Below are 21,575 nucleotides of genomic sequence, written 5' to 3'. Positions count from 1 at the left end.
GGATCAAAGTTGATGGATAGAATGACGTTGATAGAGTTGATGTAATGGTAATTTGATGGAATGGGGATCCAATGTTTGATTGTCGGATGGAATTGGCCAAGTTCATGGAAGCAAAAGGTGTAGAAGTAGATGTTCGTTTTAACCTAGATTTCTAACCGGATCAAACCGAGTCAATTCATTTAAAATAAAATAGATCCTAAATCGGCCGAGTCCAAAATCTACCTGCCAAGCAGGTTTTATAACAGTGGCTTGATTTACTGTTTAGAAATAGTTGCATCTTTTTATAATTTCATGTATTTGCCCTCTTTCAATTAAATGGCACAATATGATTAATTTGGATCAAAATCCCAAATTAATCTCATAACCCTTTATTTTTTATTTATTTATTTATTTTATCAAATCAATCTCAACCATCCATTCACCCATCCTTTACATGATACCCGTCGTCAATCAGATACAAATTACAGTAACAACCTTGATAAATCAATAACCTCAATTAAATGATATTTTTGTTAAAATTTTAATGTCTTGATAAAATAATATGACAATTAATTAATAATTTTTTTATGGTGCCAAAGATACTGTTTTGTAGAGGTTTAACTATATAGGACAATTATCATGCTTACCAGGAAGGCATTTCAGCAACAATTTTCTATACAATGTGCACAGAAATTGCTTGACCTTCTCCATCCAAAAAAGCAGCTGCAGTCCCACTATATTGCAAAAGAAGGAAACCCTGTAAATTCAGTTGTCTACACGAGGCCTCTAGAGGGTTGTTATCGATGTGAATAATATGCATTCTTACCGAGAAAAAGCCGTAGCTGAAGATAACTCGCATTTGTCCTTAATCTGGAGAAGGTAACTTTCATTGATGAATCTGAAAGGAGAACAAGAGCATATAAAAATATATCAGCTGAAACTCATCATTAGGGGCATGGAAATGAGAGAGTAAGATCCCTTGATGCTTGAATTATCAAATAATCCCTTTGTTTAGGACATGTATTTCAAGAACCTACCAGATTCAGGACTCAACTTTGGAGAGAGGCCACGTATTGCGTACTTCACATAGGCTAATAGCCTGACATTCTGTGGAGCTCCCAGCTTCCTGATGACTGACCTGAGGAGGCCACTGCAAAAGAACAGCCGGCCAGTAAGGGCTGCGCAGCTACTTTATTAAAAAGTAAATGATTAGGACATTGGACTTTTCTTACTCCGTGCGCAATATAGTGAGAAAGTCAGGTGGTAGAGATTCCATGAAAGAAAATAAGTCATCCACTTTCAAATAATTCAACTCCTGCTTCAAGCTACTTTTTTCTTCATCTGACATTCCCTTTCCAAGAATTGCTTTACTGTTGCATGAACCAAGCTCAGTTAGGTCTCTAATTTAATTGTTAGTATTCAATGATAAAATGCCACTAGATCTCCATTATATGATAAGAAATGCTAATTCACAGGAACAGACCAGTGTAACTACGTTTCACTTGCGGTCTTTGTTTGGGTATCCTAAAGCGGGGTTATGTGCTGTGGAATGCTAAAAGGCACATTCAGTAACACAAGAAAAGATAAAAATTAGAGATACCCAAGGAAGAAAACGAGTATTTGTGGAGTAACACAGGGAGTGCAAGAAACAGGAGGTGATGAAAGAATTAAGAGTGAAAGTTAGAACCAAGTCAGGTGACAATCTTATATACCTAGGAATCATAAAAGCCCAGTTTCCAGGTTAAATACTGAGTTTCATATTTGGTGTTATACTGTAGCGCCTCAAGAAAAGTGTACCACATAATACAATTCCAGAATGGTCCCTCGTACCACTCTACATCATCAAGAAGACTTCAATTATCACCCCCATCATCTCATCACCACTACGGTCGACAATGATATTATTAACAAAAATCTTTATTTAATTGCAAACTCATTCAACAATTAACTCTACCATCACATGGTAAAAGATAAAAACAAGAAAAATCACCTGTTCATGGTTCTTCCAAGAAAAATGACAGGGAGGTATTTAGCATACTTCCCAACACCAAGTCCTTTGCCAAGCTGCTGTATTTTACGTGTGTCTTGAAGAATCATAGCTTTCCACAGCTGACAATAGTCTTGTCTAAATCCTTCATCCAATTGTTTGTAGATTCCATGATCTAAAATAACTGCAGGTGTATAGCGAAACAACTTCATACTACAAGCTGTTTTCACAAATGAGAATTTATTTATGATAATTCAAAAATCAACACATACCCAGAGTAAAGCCATTTGGACCTTCTGGAGAAACTAATATATTTCCAGGGTGTGGATCTCCATGCACAAATCCATGTAAGAATATCATCTCAGCAAAGATTTCCACCAAAGCTTTTGCAACCTAATATACAGACTAAGGGAAGATCGGTAAAAAATATTAATTTAGTCAGCATCATGCATTGTAAGTTTTAATGATGAATCATGACCAGCCACACAATAAATATGATGTCCTCGATTTGTGAACGTTTACAAGCAATCTCAATTGTAGGAAACTGAGTATTTGTTATAAATTTAGAGAAAAACAGCCTAAAGGGGACTCATGAAACCAACCTTTATAGGATTTATTCTCGTTTCCTTCATAAATTCCACATCATCAACCTGAAATGCTAGGAACATCATGTTAATAGCACGTAGCAGTTTAGCCAAAAGCCTCATAATAATATAGAGACCAATTAAAAGAAACAATTACGTTTCAAAATGATACCATGAACGGGGCTACTATGTAATAGGTTTTCTGAGAAGTATCAGAAAAAGTTGTCCATGATTTAACAACAGTTCATCATGGAAGAAATGTTCATCAGTTATGTTATATTGTAATTGTTGTTTAAAATGATGGTTTAAAAATCTTGAATTTTAACACCATCAAAATTTTGGAAAAGTGAGCTAGGTAACCGATACTTCTCCTTTAATACGTCCCAGAACCTTTTAGTTTAGTGCCCAATTTAGTTCCCTGTAATTGGTAGAAAAATTGGTGCAAAAATTGGAGTCATAAACCACTATTTGTTAAAAGTAGCACCTTTTCTCTGCTGGGAAAAAAATAAAAAACGCTATTGGTTATCTTGGCAATTATGGTTCCGGAACCCATTTTGTTGCCCAAGGTTTTGTATTAATACATTAATGGCAGCCTCTTAAAAAATTCAAGGCCCGCATAGAACTGAAATAGACCTTCTAAGTTCATTGGAATCCTAATCACAAGACAGATGCAGCAAGTTCAAAATCCATACCTTGTGCCCCCAACAAAATTGCATTGTCAAAACCTGACGTGTGGTCACCTCCTGGAAATTGTAATATGGTCCTCAGAATTACATTCACCAGTACGCACAAAAAATTTGACAATGAGCTGTTGGTAAAGGAAAATCTCAGTCATCCTACCCAAAATACACGAGGAATCCTGACAAAATTGTTATTTTTAAAGTTTTTGCCAGTTTTCTCAGAATTTCTTGCCTCCTGAATGAAATCTGTGAAACATGGAAAAGTGAAAAATCATATCTTTCCAGTTAATCCTAAACAATGACAAATTAGACAATTTTTTGTGTATCCTCATCATCTCAAATAAAGTGAAATAAGTTTCACTGATGCTAAGATACTAAATATATCAACAGTGGTCTATGGTTAAAGCATGTACAGACACCTTTTCGCTGAACTTAGAACTCTTAAATTGGTGCATGAGATGTTTGCATTGTCTGTACAAGAAACTCAAACGGTATTACAGAGCCACTAGAACCATTATGCATGCGAAATCCACTACAAGCAGCAAAATATTTTGGTGGGAACACCGGACTCGAGACATTGTTTACACACTCGTATGATCATAGATAATGAAGGGTAGCCCAAACCATTAAGAGATTGAGTTTTAACTTATGTTTTGGTTTGATTTATTTGAACTTTTAATTCAGGTTTATTAATTAGACTTTATTTGTTGAGCTTGATTTAATTATTATTGGATATTTTATTTAGTGAGCAAGAAGTTCAATTGCTTATTCTAGTTATGATTTTAGTATTTATATCCTATTTTTCTAAATGTTATAAAGTTTTAATGAATTAAATAAAAATTTGCAAAGTTGGACTTTTCCAACCCCAATTCTTCTCTTGTTCGGCTTCTTCTTTTTTTTTTGTTAGCTTTTTTTTTATTAGGCTTCAAATCTTCTTCTTTTTTCCACATCCGATCTGGTATCAAAGCATGGTTTTTTAATTGATCTTATAATAATAAGATCTATGATCTTATTTAAATTCCTGATACTTAATCTGGTTCATAAACCCTAAATTTATAAGAGATCTCATCTAGTAAACATGTGATCTAGAAAAAAAAAAAACCTTCAATTTTCTGTTTACAGCCGGGAAAAAAAGACTATTGTTCATCCTCTCCACCAACAAAGGCAACCATCCACACCAGCAAATCCTCCAACAGACACCAATCGCAGAGCACACTATCCTCACCAGAGAGTAGATCAGGCTTCTCCCAACAGCCACCAAAATCCACAACATTTCACAGCAGCCAAATCAATTCGTCTTCAACAACCACCTCTCACAACAATAGATCAACTGAACCCAGAGACTTGCCATGACAGACAAGCATCTTCGTCTTTTCATCTGCATCAAGTCTTTATAAGAGATCTCATCTAGAAAACATGTGATCTAGAAAAAAAAAAAACCTTCAATTTTCTGTTTACAGCCGGGAAAAAAAAACCTATTGTTCATCCTCTCCACCAACAAAGGCAACCATCCACACCAGCAAATCCTCCAACAGACCAATTGCAGAGCACACTATCCTCACCGGAGAGTAGATCGGGCTTCTCCCAACAGCCACCAAGATCCACAACATTTCACAGCAGCCAAATCAATTCGTCTTCAACAACCACCTCTCACAACAATAGATCAACTGAACCCAGAGACTTGCCATGACAGACAAGCATCTTCGTCTTTTCATCAGCATCAAGTCACAAGGATTATTTCTTTTCTTATTTCCAAGAGCAGATCTGTGTGAAGACTGCCACAAGCAACATCAACAAGGAAACAGGTTCTTAAGGCAGATTAATTAATCCCTGCCATGTAATCAAAATGTCATCAGCCACGTTAGCACATACTGCCACATCAGTCGCCATGCTAGCACATCAACCACATCAGGCACCTGTAATCACACTAGCATCTATTGTTGCGTCATCTGACACGTCACCCAGTACTACCACGTTAGCACCATGTCATCCAGCAATACTCCCAAGCAATCCAGTCAATAAATTTATCTACTTTTGATTTGTTGAATTTTGCTTTGCTAGTTTTGCTCTTGTCATTTAAAGTTGTTATTAATATTACTTGTGTCAAAAAAAATTCCACCTTGGAGTTTACCTTTTAATTTTTGCCCATCAACTTCTTTCATCATTGATATCTAGCATTTTGTCCTCTTGCATTTTGTCCTCTAATACTTACTTGTGACATTGTGTTTGATTAATCATTTACACTTAAAGATCTATCAATGCACACTTTAAATTTTATTAGTATATTTTGTTCTTGATTAATCTACACATTAAAAAAAAAATAGCTTTATTTTTGTATTGTGATTTCAATTGCAAGAACTATTTGTGATCTCAATTTCACTTTAAGTTAGTTTTACATGCATTTGTATCATGATCATTTAGTGTTTAAATTTAAGTCTACACTTGCCATAGACTCAACCTAAACAATACTCTTAGAACCATTTGAGGGTAACAGCAAACCTAGATGACCAACATGTTTAAAAAAATTAAACCCTAAAAGAGTTATCAAATAAGGCACCCAAACACCAATAAATATCACAAGTATAACCATTATAGGCAAGTTCACCCTGAGAGCCACCAGTACGACTATCATTTAGGTTAAATTAAACACGATGACCTTTATGAGAAAGTCATGAGCCCTAACAAAATAAAAGTCCCCACTTTTGAAGATCACAATGATCCTTGGATATTAGATATGTGGATTCGTAACAGAGATCAATTCTTTGAGCAACATAACTTGTATGATAATAAAAGAGTTAGATTTGTTAAGATGATATTCATTAGTGAAGCTCAAATTTATTGGAGAGATAGCATTGTTTAGAGATAAAAGATAAATCTCGTATAATTGATTGAACTAAAATGAAAAAAACACTGCAAGAGAAGTATCTACCTCAATCTTATAGGAATAAACTCTTAGACCAATAAAACAATCTAAAACAAGGGAACGAGTCTATCAATGAGTATATAACATAGTTTAACAATTACATGATGAGATGTGTTATAAGAAAAAATAAAACCATGACTTTGCGTGGATTTTGTAAAGGTTTAAATGATAATTTTATAAAAAAGGTTAGGCCCATAGGTGCTTTCACTGCTGACTAAGCCTATATTATAATGCAAGATTATGAGTAGATTATAGAAAGTTAATTGACAAAATATCAAGACCCTCTTAGAAACCCTTTTAGGTCTCAATTTAGAAATAATGATTCTTTATTAGGTATTTCACCCTGTAGACCTAATGCTAATAGTACCTAGATTTATAAAGAAGATAAAGGCAAACGAATCGTTAATGAAATGACTAGGTTGAGTTTAGAGGTTCAGCGTGCTTATATCAAGGTTTCGGTCATATGTTCTTCAACTACACCTTTAAACTCTTAGTATTAAGAGCATAAGGATATATGTGGGAGGAAAAAAAACACCATTGTGTGCAAGCATATGAACTCAATCCTATAAACTTTAGTGATCTAGATGAAAAGGATGTGCAAGAAAAGAAAATTAACACTATAAGTCCAAATAAGTCTGGAAATGAGGTTAATAAAGAAAATAATAATCCTACTTTAGTGGTAAAGAAAAATGTTTTAGGAGACTCTTTAGTGAAATTGCCTAAAAAGATAAATATGATCTTAAAAGAGTATCATGATATTAATCCTCTGAAACTACTTGATTCTCCACCTACCATGCTTAACATCCAACATGTCAAAGGTTTAGAACAACATACTCTTCACCCTCTCATGCTTAATATCCAACATGTCATAGGTTTAGAGTAACATGATGAACTCCATGATCCCTTACCCCTGACACATGATGAGGAAGATGAAGATAATCTTAATTTACTAGATTATGTCTATTAAAGCTTCAAATAGGATTTGTTCCACTTCATACCCTCAATCATTTAGTGTTCATAGTTACGAACATAGAAAGCTTGTAGATCTTCTTTTTATGTCTCTTAACTCTAAAATATCTAATTCAACTGAGTCTTTGCAAGTGTAGCTCGTAATTTGCATGTCGAGATCATAAAACATATTCAAGTAAGTAATAAACAATACAAATTTCAAGTTGATTTACATAAGTATTACAGTGCACTTAATGTTGGAGATTATTTCTTGATACAGATGAGACCCAAACAGTGTCCTTTGAAAACCAATCATAAATAAGTGAGTGGTGCTAGACCATTCAAAGTGTTGCAAATGATTGAGTCAAATAATTATGTCATTCAACTGTCACTAAATTTTGATATTAGTTCTACTTTTGACATAAAAAATCTCGTTATATATAAAACACAACAGTTTATTCTTGATACTCCTTTTGATATCCTTACCGTATTATCTTTATCATTAACACAAAAGGAACATATTAATGATACTTTGGATGTACAAGTTGTTTTCACTAGGGATGGTGAACTTCAACGAATCCTAGTATAGGGGCTAGATAACTAGATACAGACTATACTTGGATGATCAGAAAGATATCACAATAGCTTAATCATGATCTTTAGGATCATTATTGGAGCCGCCTTGAACTATACTTAACGGGGTCTAGTTTCTCCAATCTCGGGAGAATTGGTGAGGACACCAGACCCGAGACATTGTTTACGCACTTGCATGATCATAGGCAATGGAAATTGAGCTTTAGCTTATGTTTTGGTTTAATTTATTTGAACTTTATATTGAGGTTTATTAATCAGGCTTTTTTGGTTGGGCTTGATTTAATTATTGTTGAGTACTTTATTTAGTGGACTATAAGCCTAATTGCTTGTTCTAGTCAAGGTTTTAGTATTTATATACTACTTTTCTAAATGTTAGGGAGTTTTGATGAATCAAATTAAAATTTGAAAAGTTGCAAACTTTTCCAACCCCAACTCTTCTCCTCTGACTTTTTCTTTAGCCTTTTCTTCTTAGCTTCTTCTTTCCTTTCTTATGAGGCTTCAAATCTTTTTTTGTTCCGCATCACATTGGTTGGCCATATGATGGCGCAAGGGGGTCTCAAATATTCATTCTTTTCCTATACAAAAAGGTAACTAACTGACATCCATTCTAAACAGTTGAATACTTTAGGTTGGAATATCATATAGCACATACTTTTACCCTTTGTTGCAGGCAATTTTTCATGTTGGAATATGGAGAATGCATGCAGTGAAGAAGTTACAGAAGTTCTTCAAGTGTCTATCAAGGAGATTAAAAATGCATAAAATGAGCAAAGGAATACCACTGACCAAGTTCTGAAGAAATAACCTCTCTGAATTCTGATACCAGCCAGTTAAATCTATAATCAGGGAAAAGCTGTGGAAAAGAGAGGGGGGGAAAGAAAGGGAAAAAAGAAAGATAACTCTAAGCTAGTGGATCAGTCATCAAAATAAAAAGAGTATAAGTTAATTAGGAAGTGAAAACTCCCACACGAAATATGCAAAAAAAAAAAAAAATCAGGAGAATAAACTGATGTCCTAAAAGAAAAGGAAGACATATTCATAATATTCATATTCAAGATTCAAGATTCAAGAGACATCAGATGTGTTGACTGTTACCTTATCCAAAAAAGAAAAGAAAAGGAAGACATATTCATATTCATATTCAAGATTCAAGATTGAAGATTCAAGAGACATCAGATGTGTTGACTGTTACCTTATCCAAAAAAGAACATCCACAGTCTAACGTCACAAAAAGATGATACCACTATGATGCAACAGAGATATAATTTAAATTGTCAAGAGAATTTTATCACGCACCCATGCCACGGATTTTGAAAGAAAGGACATAGTGGTTATGTCTATCTTCATCTGGCTTTCTAACCCAGGGTACTGTACCTACACGCAGAAAAAGAGAAGCATGTTACAATTAAATACATAACTCACAAGAATCCGTAAAGTTTTGAAGAACAAGAAAATTTTCTAACATTTATAAAGAAGGTTTGGAAGGGTATGTTCCACATTCACCAGAGAACATCATATAGATTCTCCTAATGTAATCATCAACTTTATTGGAAGAATCAAATCACAATGATATCAAGTTTTTCCTCTGCAAATTGGATATGTAATGATGGATTAAGATCCACATATGAATCAAGATCCAACATATCCAATAAATAACTGTATGGCAAAGAGTTTGCTTTTGAAAAGGTCAAAAAATAGATAGGCAAGAGAGAGAAGAAGAATCCCAGCATTAATAGTCACAGACAACTTTAATATTGGAAAGTAAGCAAAGATTCAACAAACTAAAGACAATCAAAGTAAAATTGGAAACATGTTATCAAAGGATCAATGGTGTCAATGAATCACATCATCTCCAGTTAAAAGCATTCTTTAACTTCCAAAATGTAGGTCAAGAAAATTGCTTAGTTGCTAAAGCAAAAAATGAAACCAAGGGAGTAAAACAACTAAAGCTGACACCAACCAACCTTGACTGCTACTTCTTGATGATCTTTCAAAATCGCATGATGCACTTGCGCAATCGACGCAGCAGCTACTGGTTGTTCATCAAACGACAAAAATCTGCCATTTACATTAAAATAAATAAATAAATAAATAATAATTCAAAAACAAATGTCCACCTTCAACATCTAAAAAAAAACTGAATCGAAACTTACATATTCTTTAAATCTCGACCCAAATTGCTTTGAAGCACTTGTTTTATATCCTTAAAACTACAAGGAACTGCCTACATTATAACTAAACAAAATATTAGCCTACGAAACAGACACAAATTCTTCATGCAACAAATAAACAAACGGATTTCGCAATAAAAACAATCAAAATTAACAAGAAATTCAAAATTTAAGACCTGGTCTTGCAATGAAGAAAGCATCAAAGAGTATTCCTGCGGTACTTGTTTTAACGAAGCAACAAACTGTCCAGCTTTCACATAAAATCCTTTGTTTTCTTCACATAATTTTAGTATCCTCTTCGCCGATCGTAAATGTACCTTAATTAATTAAATTCAATCAAAATTAAAACTTAAAATATTCACTAAATCACAAGTTAACACAAATTTAAAAAATACGAAAAAAAAATTACTTCATTTACCTCGGATATTTTCTGATAATAAGAATCAGAGTTCACTGGTAGGTTACGGAGAGAGAGTTTGTAATCAGCGATGGTTAACGCAATCTGTCACCAAAAATGGAAACGATTAAAACATGATTCATTAAGTAATTAGTTTAGAAAGATAGAGGAGAGTTTTCTACGGACGGTGGAGATTGCGCGAGAGGAGCGAGGGATGGCGTGGATTGGAGAGGTGATTTTGTTAGTGAAGGAGTCAGTGGTAGTTGCGGTGGTGTAGAGAGTGAGAGCGGCGGTGCCAGTGGTTGCTGTTAGCAGTAAAATTCTAGTATTTTTCGTTGAAGGAAGCTTGAAGTTTTGTTTGAAGGTCATTTCGTTTTGTGAAGGATGGTGGCGCTGGTGGTGGTTTTGGCGGCGAGGTAAAGGAGGTATGGTGTCTTTTAAAAATATTGAAAAACGGTCCGAGTTCTTACAAATTTGTGAGGATTCCAGATCACCAGTATGGGCTTTCAGTAGGCTATACGGCCCATATTTGCTGGTCCAAAGATAATGGGCTTGTACAGTTATCCTTATTAAAAATTTCTTTCGATCAAGGTCCGGAGAGGAAGATGACAGGATTAAAAAAAAGAGAGAGAGAGAAAAAAAGGTGGGGTGTTTAAGTTTTGTCTATTTGGAAATAATTTAGATAAAAAAATCAATATTTATCTTAAAAAAGGTTTATGCTTAATAAAATAAGACAAATAAATATAATTGTCATCGTCTGTCTAAAAATTGGCCTAAAGAAGAGCATATAACTTAATCAATTACTTTTATTAAAATAATATCATTTTATTTTATAAAGAAAATTTAATATGGACATGGACAAATTTAGATTAGATTTAACCAGATAAATTGGTTTATTAATAACCTTGTCGGATTAAATAGATTTCACTGAAATAATAATATTTTTTTTCAATTTAATTTGAAATTTAAATAGATTCGGGTTACCAAATTCTCAGAACAATCCGTTGAATTAGAATAAATTTAACAAATATACTAACAAATTCATTGAAAAAAAAAAGAGCAGCATAATTTGTAAACTATTGCAATTTTCTTTTTTTAGTGGAAAATGATTGTGAATTGCACTCTCCTTTTCCTCATGAAAGCAGATTCTTATGGCTGTATACTGGTAAGATATGACTACAAATTAGGGGAATTATTAAGCTATTTTAATTAAATAAAAAAAATTCACTCAATCACCTAGCCAATGACTGTATGCATGAAATGTATAGTATTTGTAATTGCGGTTGGCAAAATATTTTCTATTTATTTGATCTAATATAGTTTTTTTCTTAATTTTTAAAGGTTTTATTTGTTTTTATCTTTAGAATTTATTTATGCGCATTTAAAAAACAATTGGGCTTAAAAAAATTAAATTAATTTTTTTATTTTACCATTTTAATGTGTTAATGTAAAAACATTTCTTAAAAAATTATTTAAATATATTTTATTTTACCATAATTTTAATGTTTTAATGTAAAAAAATTTCTTAAAAAATTATTTAAATATATTTTTTTAAAAGAAAAAACATACTCTACGGTACCAAACGCGCATTTACCTATTTGTCTTCTCTGATAACTCTAATCCACAGCAAGCGGGCATGCCCTCTCTCTCTCTCTGAAATATCATCAAGAACAGTAGCTAAGAACATCCAAAACTTCAAAGACCACTCCTTTATATTTCAAAGTTATCATCTATCACCATCGGCCCACCTGGCCATCATGATTGTTCATCGGTACACAATTATAGGATGACGAAACCTGGGCTGTTCCATTTGGCACAGGCACCATCTTCATTTTGGAGAGAGAAAACACGTTTGGATGTCGTTTTTCTAAGCACTAGCAATTCCTTTCACATCCCAGCATGTACGTCTCCAGATTAACCAGTCCTTTTTCTGGCTTTCTGCGGCTTGGACGTGTCCCCCATTTTTATATGCGGTGGAGCTTTCCTTCATTTGGATGCACAAAACGTGCTCAAGCCGAATGCATAATTGCTTTCAATTATGCCACAGCAGTAATTTAAAGATAATAATAATTAAGAAACCGCGTGGTTGAGATGGCAATTTCATGTCGATGAAGACTTACCTGAAGCAACTCACTTCATCAGATTCCGGCGAAACTTGGAAGTAAAAAATCAGGTTTCAAATTTGATATAGATACTAGTTTATTTGACTGGAACCAACTTAAAATAAATAAATAATCTTGGACTTCGACAACAAAACTATATATATATATATCGATGGTAGTTGCAAATTATAGTATTTAAATCTGGAATATGAGTACCCGATAGTTACCCGAAACCCAATCAAGTTGGGATAAAGAATGAAAGATTCATACATGTTCCCGACTCATGGAAATCCATTAATATTCCTCCTCCATACCCCTTTCTTCTTTCAGCTTCTTGATGTTTGCTCCAGGGAAGAAAAAGGTAGTAATTCATGAAGCACAGAGGGGGTGAAATTCTTTGGATTTCTAGCTTGACGTTGTAAGCTATGTTAAATACTATTTATCGCCTGTAAGCCCCAATATTTTAGAAATCTCTTATCAAAGTAAAGATTTAATTCAAATTGAGCTCACAGGAAGTGGAAGATCGAATTGAAGCAGCCACGCCTCTCTGAAAATTAGTTGCAGTGATGGAAGGGGAATCTATGAACAAGAGAAAAGAGAGGGCAATTAATTGCCGAGGGCCCATGGCGAATGTTCCCTCGAGGCAGAGGCATCCATGGTGCGTTCACATTGCATTTATAACATGTTTTTAAAAGGATTTAATTTTTTTATTTTTTTATTTATGTTAAATTAATATTTTTAAATTATTTAAATACATCAAAAATAATTTTAAAAAAATAAAAAATATTATTTTAATATATTTTAAAATAAAAAATATTGAATAACACTGCTCTTGTTAACTCGGGTGCACGCACGAGGGAACAATTTGCACGCAATAACAACGCAAAAATCAATGAACGATCAGTCGTGCCGAAGCGTTTTTTCCGCGTCGACACCCTCCACAAAAAAATAAAAATGTTTGCTTTCAAAAGGCCAACAAGCACTCTGGATTCTCTGAAATGGAAGGACAATGGTATAAACGACAAAGGGCACATGGTCGTTTTGACTTCAGATTTCCCTCTACCCAAACGCAATATGTCCTAGTATGTTTTGCAGTGTTACAGTACTTGGTTTTTAAATATTTTTTTACACTAAAATATATATTAATAATATTTTTTTATTTTTTTAAAATTATTTTTCATATTAGTATATTAAAATGATTTAAAATATACAAATTATATTAAATTTTATAAAAATAAAAAAAATTAAATTTTTTAAAAACACAAATTTAACCGTGTTCTCGAAAAGACTTGATGGCCTTAATTATGTGGGGCTTTTCTTTTCCGTTATGCCATCAAATCTTGATATATGCAAAAAAGAGAGTCATTAATTGCATAAAGTAAATGAATTTAAAAACAAAGAAAAAGAGCCAATTGTATTAGACAAATTAAGGCCCAGGTGGCCTGGGGAGCTAGCTTGGAATGAAGCACCCAATGCATGATCAACTCTTTCTTTTTTAGCAAAAGAAAAGGACTGCATGCAAAATTATTTAGTTCACCATTGTTTTTGGTTTTTTTTTTTACCAATTCTAATTATGTTATAGTATAAATTAAATAATTATATTAACTCTTTTATCCTATTAACTTAAAAACTAATAATTAAAAAACTATGTGTAAGATCTTTCTTGATAGACCAAGTACTTGACTTATCAAATTTAATAATATTTTATTTTATTTTTTTAATTTTAATTTTTTATTAATATTTTTTTATATGAATATTTTAAAACTGGTTTTTTAATTAATATTCATTCTCTATGATGTTTTTAGCTTATTTATCATTTTTAAATAGCAATTATTTTTAATTATATTTTTCTAAATATGTTTTTATTTTTATTTAGTGTTCATAATTTTTTTCATTTATTGATACAGTGATTAATGATTTATTATTTAGATATACATATATGTTTTTAAATTTATATTTTTAATATATACAAAATATTAAAAAAATTATATATGTTCGATTTTTTATCATATATTAATGTTTTCATTTTGATTCTCATTCTAATAATTTTTTATTTTTTTAATTATTTTATAGAAATTTTATTTTTATTTTATTTTATCCTTCAATCCAAGTTGATAATGTATTTTTTTTCATTTTGTTTCTATAATTCTTTTGACTTGTTATTTTTAAATATATAATTTCTATTTTGCTATTGTTACCTCTTTTTTTCTCATATAATTCAAATAAAATAAAATTATTTAATTGGTCATAAATATAATCTGAATTATTAATTTTTTTATAAAAAAATCATTTATAATATTTAGATATATTTTACTGAAAAAACATTTGGCTAACTACTCCAGTAATATTTATTTGGACTGACGAATGACCATTCTATCCTTTCCTTTCTCTATAAAAAAAATCATTTATAATATTTAGCTATATTTTACTGAAAAAACATTTGGCTAGCTACTCCAGTAATATTGATTTGGACTGACCCATGACCATTCTATCCTTTCCTTTCTCTATATAATTAACCTGCCCATTCGACTCACCTTCCTCGCGCAATTTCACTCTTGACTCTTTCCCGTCTCAGCAACACTTCACACTTCTCTGTGATCACCATGGTTCTCTCCAAGACAGCTTCAGAATCTGATGTCTCCATTCACTCAACTTTTGCCTCTAGATATGTTCGAGCTTCACTTCCCAGGTATAATTACTACTCTGATCATCTTGATCATGTTCTTCTCCATTTTTTTATGATATATCGCCTTTGAATCCACCTGTACACGCACATGATGAATAAATGGTGTTCCTGTATTTAATTTTCCGTTGATTAGGTTCAAGATGCCAGAGAACTCGATCCCGAAGGAGGCAGCCTTTCAGATCATAAACGATGAGCTCATGCTGGATGGAAACCCTAGGCTGAACCTAGCATCGTTTGTGACGACATGGATGGAGCCTGAATGTGACAAGCTTATCATGGCTTCTATCAACAAAAACTATGTTGACATGGATGAATACCCTGTCACCACTGAGCTTCAGGCAAGCCACCACATTCACATACCATATGTTGCTGCTATTTTATTTATTTATTTTCTTCTCCTACACAGAGATACAAGTCTTCAAAACTAAATAAATTTAGACAGATCATTACATTTACCTGGTTAAGCTATAAAATGCATTAAAGTATTGGATTTTAATAAAGATTATATTCTAAAATAATTTAATCTTGACTTATAATGTTGTAGTTATGGACAAGATGGTCTAATTATTGTACAACGACAAGCCCTTGGCCGACTGACAAAAAGAAATTATTATGTTTTTCTGGCTTCTTTTTATAATATCAAATGATTTTCAACTTATTTTCTTATAATATATTCAAGTATTAAAAAAATAACTGAAATATTTTTTCTTTTTCATAAACAAAGGAAGCCTGCATCTCTTAAGAATACAACAATATGTATCAACAATTAATCATTATTTTTAGTATATATATTTTTTTAATTAGAGTAAGTTTAAATATATTTTCAAAGCAAGTTTAAAAATAGAATAGAGGTTGGTTTTTTAAGGTATTTTTTTCTTTGAAAATATTTAAAAAAATAATATATTTTTTATTTATTTTTTTATATTAATACATTAACATGATTAAAAATATAAAAAATAAATTAAATTAAAATAAATTAAAATTTTTTAAAAATATATTCGAACCGCTAAATGAACGGTAGGTGTTAAACTAGAGGGGGGCTCAAATAACTATAGAAAAACAATTCCTAAACAGCTTCACTGTCCATGTGACGCCGACAATAAAGTTGCTTTCAACTGTTCATATTAACACACTGCTAAATTTATGTGTGAAAAAGCATAGCTAGGAGAGTAAGGAAAGAGAACTTGAATTTTAATTTTTAATCTTGCCATTAACGTTTTAGACAGCAATAGCATCTCTAATGGAGGAGGTAAAGTTAAAAATAAAAAATTAATATTTTAAATTTTTTTATTTGTTTTGTATACTTCTAAAAATAACCTAAATAAAATGTTAAAATACTTTTTTTCTTCCACAAATGTTATTTTTATATATTCTTTTAAAGAATCAAAATCATCAAAATAAAACCACTAAAAAAGTATATCAATTAAATATAGATATGTAGAAAAAAATAACATTAAACATACTAAGAAATAATAAAATACTTGTTTTTTTTACTCTAATATAAATGATTTTTTAAATAGTTTTTTTTTCATTGGAATAAATATAGTAAAATAAATTATATTTACACTATTCAAAATATTATTTTATCAATTTAGCTTTTTAAAATAACATTTTGAATTGGAAATGCTCTAATGCACCGGTGCAAATTGTGTTTACAAAAGATTTAATTTTTTATAAAAAAATTAATTTTTTATATATATTGTGGATTGATGCATGGATTTTAGAAATAATTTTTTTAAAAAAATAAATTTATTTAAATAAAACAATTTTTTAAAAAATAATTATAACTATACTTTCAAACAATCATTTAATCTTTTAAAATATTAAATTTAAATATATGAAGATTGGAAACATATGAAAGTAGGATCACAACAGTTTAATAAATCTGAATTCAGTTGACATTAACGTTTTCATCTATAAAAAGAGAAAAAAGAAAATTCGAATTCGAATATTAAACTATGCAGGCAGGATAATGTATTAAAAGAGTTCATCAAGGTTGTCGATGCAGGTATGGTTGCAGCTCTCCTTTATTCCAGATGCTTCTCTTAGCTAGTAAGCTTGTGGTGGGTCTCCATGCATCCCCTAGTTTAACAAGTTAAGAATAAATATTAAACAATCAGAATAAACTAGGTTGTCGACCCTTTTAATCAATCTCACAGAAGATATTAACTTTTAATGGCATATTCTAATGTTTAGAATTGACATTATAAAATACATTATGTTGATCATTTCATGATAAAAATAATAATTTAAAACGATAGAATGGTCACCATTATTCATCCACAGGTACAATGACATAAAAACTTGCATGTTGAGACTAAGAAGACAAGGACTCTGCATAACTTTTAATTCTTACAGATTAAGATTGGTAATTTATGCAAGTTAGGATTAGCGGTGAAAGGGGCTTGTCTCTTTCTACTACATCTGGGTTCAAGCTCTAGTGTACACGCCTATCATCCCCGCGGTGCCTTACATACCTACTGGGTTTGCAGGATATTCAGTAGGCCGTGAGGATTAGTCGTGGTGCGCCCAAGTTGGCCCAGACACCCCACATAAATAAATAAAAAAAAATTGGTAATTTATTGATAATTTTTCAAACAGTATTATTTTAAGTTTTTTTTTTAAATCTTTAATTAATTTAGATTAATATATTTAACTAGATAAAGAGTAATCTTAAAATTTTATACAATTGTTTAAATTTTTAGATTGAAGATGTTATTTAATATAGTATTAGATTCTTATGAATCAAGTAAATATAAATATAAATTTTATTATTTTTATTTTATTTTATTTAATAAAAATAAAATATAAAATAATATACAAGGTTGAAATCTAGAACACTTCTACACGAATTAAACTTTCCGAAAGCAGCCAGCTAACAAGATGGAAAAGTGGAATATGAGTGCACTCAATTGAATTGAAGTTGGATTAGATAGTGCGATCGAACTGAATAAATTTAGTCTTGATTCTCGCCGGTTTTGAAGCCATTAATTTGTAGTTGCAGGTCCAAAATTATTTACTGAACTATTGGCTGTTTAGATGATGATCCGAGCTGTCCAATGATGTAACGTTCTCTCAATTAGATGTTGACTTTTACAGCATGCCCCAAGACAAAAGGTCACGATCCAACTGCCTGTTATGAGATATTAGGAAATAGGGATTGACTTTCTATATACTAATCTAAAAAGCTATGACCTAAACATATTTAAGACAAAAAACAAATATGTTAATTTTACTTAATACTTGTACAATGAAGTGGGTTTTATTAGTTAATTTTAGCATGGAAATATATATTTTTTAACTCTCTTTATGCTTCCTCTCAAAGAAATTTTCTTTCTTTTTATTTATTTTCAAAAGAAATTTTCTGTTTTATCAGCAAAGAATTAATTGAGATTAACCTTAGAAATTATGATTATTTTGATTCTCCCAATAGTAGCAAGACACACACACACCGACAGCCTAGAGAATTCATGATTTTGAGGACTTTTTCACCTTCTATCATCACATCCACTAGTCGGTGAGTTAGGAAGAAGACGACTACATTGCTGGGCCCATTGAGCCAGTGATGAATGAATGGCACAAGTGTGATGAATCATAATGGCTCTTCGATTTTAGGAGAGGACATCTATTCTTCTTTGAGCCATGTCAAAAAAACATTGATCTACTTTTGTCTTTTACTCTCTCTCTCTCTCTCTCTCTCTCTCTCTCTTTTTAATTCAAATGACAAAGACGAATACAGATATGACAGATCTGTACACAATTGAGCTTCAACGAAGAACAGGGTATTTGTCATGTCTGCAATAAGACTTCGATTGTGGTCACCAGGTTTAACCTGTATTCACTGTAAAAAGATTAAAAAATTAAAGATTAAAATGGTGTTGCTTTTATCAACAATTCTTTTTAAAAAAAAAAACTAATTAATGGCTTGATTTTAACCTAGTTTTATCATCAATTAATTGAGTTGTTATTTTGATTTTTTTTACTCAAAGCAATTTAAGTTTTGAACTAGTTATATCTAAGATTGACTTGCCACACCGATTTAGATTTTATAATCAGGGAAGATATAAAGCTAGAAAATGAAAATAATGAAGAATCTGTTTCAACTTTCAATCGAAATATTGCTATCTGTCTTATAAATTAAAGAAAAATCAGTAATTGATTTCTGATATTTAATTGTTAAGAAAAGTTAATTACATGACAAGTTTTAGTGTTTATCATAGCTAGACTAATTAATTATGATACTCTTCTTCTTATATATATAGTTAATTATGATATTCTTAAATATCAAGTAACCACTCAACCACAAATAAAAAATATTGATTATTGCATTTGTTAGTCTTTTGATTAATTTTCAAGACCTTTTTTTTTTTTTTGCGAAGGAGCTGAACTATATGATGATTGTTTATTCTGCGTGCAGAATCGATGCGTTAACATGATAGCCCATCTCTTCAATGCTCCACTTGGAGACTCAGAGACAGCGGTAGGAGTAGGAACTGTTGGATCTTCTGAGGCTATAATGTTGGCTGGTTTGGCATTCAAGAGGAAGTGGCAAAACAAGAGAAAAGCTGAGGGAAAGCCTTACGATAAGCCCAACATTGTCACTGGAGCCAATGTTCAGGTATTGTGATTAATATGAATATATATATTGATAACAATTGCTCAAGGTACAAGGTACTAACCATAATGTGCAAGAAATCATACTAAATAATGTGATGTTTATTCATTCTTGAAGGTATGTTGGGAGAAATTTGCAAGGTACTTTGAGGTGGAGTTGAAGGAGGTGAAGCTTAGTGATGGCTATTATGTGATGGATCCTGAGAAAGCAGTGCAAATGGTGGATGAGAACACAATCTGTGTTGCAGCTATTCTTGGTTCCACTCTCAATGGAGAATTTGAAGATGTCAAGCTCTTGAATGATCTTCTGGTGGAGAAGAACAAATCAACAGGGTAGTTAATCTGTTTGTTTTTTATATACTTTATTAACAAAATCAAGTTTGCTCATCTTAGAGGGAGGGGGGATTATGCTTTAAATCCACTTTCTGTTTAATCCTGAGTTTTTCTTCTGTAGTTGGGATACTCCGATCCATGTCGATGCGGCCAGCGGTGGCTTCATTGCACCTTTTATATACCCGGAGCTCGAGTGGGATTTCCGGTTGCCATTGGTGAAGAGTATCAATGTCAGTGGGCACAAATATGGACTAGTCTACGCTGGTATCGGATGGGTCATTTGGAGGAACAAGGAGGACTTGCCTGAAGAACTCATCTTCCATATCAATTATCTTGGAGCTGATCAACCAACCTTCACCCTTAACTTCTCCAAAGGTAACTTGACAAAACATCCATGATTCATAACGTTTTCCTTCAGTTATTCACGACCAAAATCTATACTCAGTTTACCCTCATTTTCTTTTGCAGGATCTAGTCAAGTTATTGCTCAATATTACCAACTCATTCGGTTGGGTTACGAGGTGAGTCTCTTAACACATGTTAACATGATCAATCGTATTACACGTACTTTGCATAAGAAAATCACAATTAACATCAGAAACACATCTTATTCATCAGGGATACAAAAATGTTATGGAAAATTGTAGAGACAACATGCTGGTGCTTAAACAAGGTCTAGAGAAGACAGGCAAGTTCAACATTGTTTCGAAAGACATTGGGGTGCCACTGGTGGCCTTTTCTTTGAAGGACAATAGCTTGCACAACGAATTTGAGGTGTCCGACATGTTAAGGCGTTTTGGTTGGATTGTGCCTGCCTACACCATGCCTCCTGATGCTCAACATGTTACTGTGTTGCGCGTCGTAATTCGAGAAGATTTTTCTCGGACACTCGCTGAGCGTCTTGTCATTGACATTGGCAAGGTTCTTCATGAGCTTGAGACATTGCCATCCAGGATTAGTGCCAAGATTGTGTTGGCTAATGAAGAGAAGGATGCCGTGGCCGATAAAGAGAAGAAGGACGTCCAGAACGAAACAAGAGAGATTATTGCAGCTTGGAGGAAGCTTGTCATTCAAAGGAAGAAGATGAATGGTGTTTGCTAGAGAATGATAGGATGGGGGATTGAGCTGGAGTGATTTTCCCTTTCGCAACTTTATTATTTATGATGTTGGGCTAGTTTTGCTAATCAATCAAATTGTTTTTTTTTTTACTGGTGTCATCGTTATTTGATATACAACTACTTGATTGTGTGTGTTTTTGAAACCCAGGAATGGATTTATGCTTGAAGTACTTAATCAAGCAAGGATTACGAGGACTTCGGATTTTTGTTAAGTTTTCTTCCATAATTAAAAAAAAGTCTCTTAAATATCATATTGGAAACAGAAGAGGATGGATTAATTAAATCCCATATCAAATACTAGAACTTATAAAACTTGATTTCTTTGACTTATTTGAGCCATTATTAAACTATTGCATACACCAATGTTATATTTTTTTGATATTTAAATTTATATTCTATCATGAAAAATATATACCAATGAAATCATGAATGGTGTTATTAACTAGTCATTTGAAAAAT

At 32.1% G+C, this 21,575-nt stretch overlaps 2 protein-coding genes and 1 long non-coding RNA gene across 3 annotated transcripts; 2 read left to right on the top strand and 1 right to left on the bottom strand.

Moving 5' to 3' along the window:
- Positions 1-352: 352 nt before the first annotated feature.
- LOC105112061 (uncharacterized aarF domain-containing protein kinase 1-like) lies at positions 353-10,729 on the bottom strand. The gene is made up of 16 exons (XM_011007624.1): positions 10,450-10,729; positions 10,285-10,368; positions 10,043-10,183; positions 9,849-9,919; positions 9,660-9,753; positions 8,992-9,069; positions 8,482-8,548; positions 3,391-3,476; positions 3,243-3,293; positions 2,569-2,616; positions 2,239-2,359; positions 1,970-2,150; positions 1,212-1,349; positions 1,017-1,129; positions 806-877; positions 353-713 (listed from the first exon to the last, which is right to left on the bottom strand). Exons 1-16 carry the CDS (start codon positions 10,630-10,632, stop codon positions 601-603), a joined length of 1,641 nt encoding a protein of 546 aa, XP_011005926.1. The 5' UTR covers positions 10,633-10,729; the 3' UTR covers positions 353-600.
- On the top strand, positions 5,444-8,124 carry LOC105112060 (uncharacterized). Its single transcript, XR_839696.1, has 2 exons — positions 5,444-5,810; positions 7,449-8,124. It is a non-coding gene; the product is annotated as an uncharacterized LOC105112060 (long non-coding RNA).
- A 4,166-nt stretch (positions 10,730-14,895) lies between the features above and the next one.
- On the top strand, positions 14,896-21,323 carry LOC105112058 (glutamate decarboxylase 1). The gene is made up of 7 exons (XM_011007623.1): positions 14,896-15,054; positions 15,185-15,389; positions 19,469-19,669; positions 19,784-19,998; positions 20,120-20,373; positions 20,467-20,519; positions 20,617-21,323. The coding sequence occupies exons 1-7, from the start codon at positions 14,969-14,971 to the stop codon at positions 21,097-21,099; spliced, it is 1,497 nt and encodes a 498-aa protein (XP_011005925.1). The 5' UTR covers positions 14,896-14,968; the 3' UTR covers positions 21,100-21,323.
- The last annotated feature ends 252 nt before the right edge of the window (positions 21,324-21,575 follow it).

Source organism: Populus euphratica, unplaced genomic scaffold, assembly GCF_000495115.2.
Source record: "Populus euphratica unplaced genomic scaffold, PopEup_1.0 scaffold320.1, whole genome shotgun sequence".
Taxonomy (NCBI): Eukaryota; Viridiplantae; Streptophyta; class Magnoliopsida; order Malpighiales; family Salicaceae; genus Populus; species Populus euphratica.
Note: the sequence above shows the minus strand (reverse complement) of the source record. Positions and strands in the feature narration are given on the sequence as shown.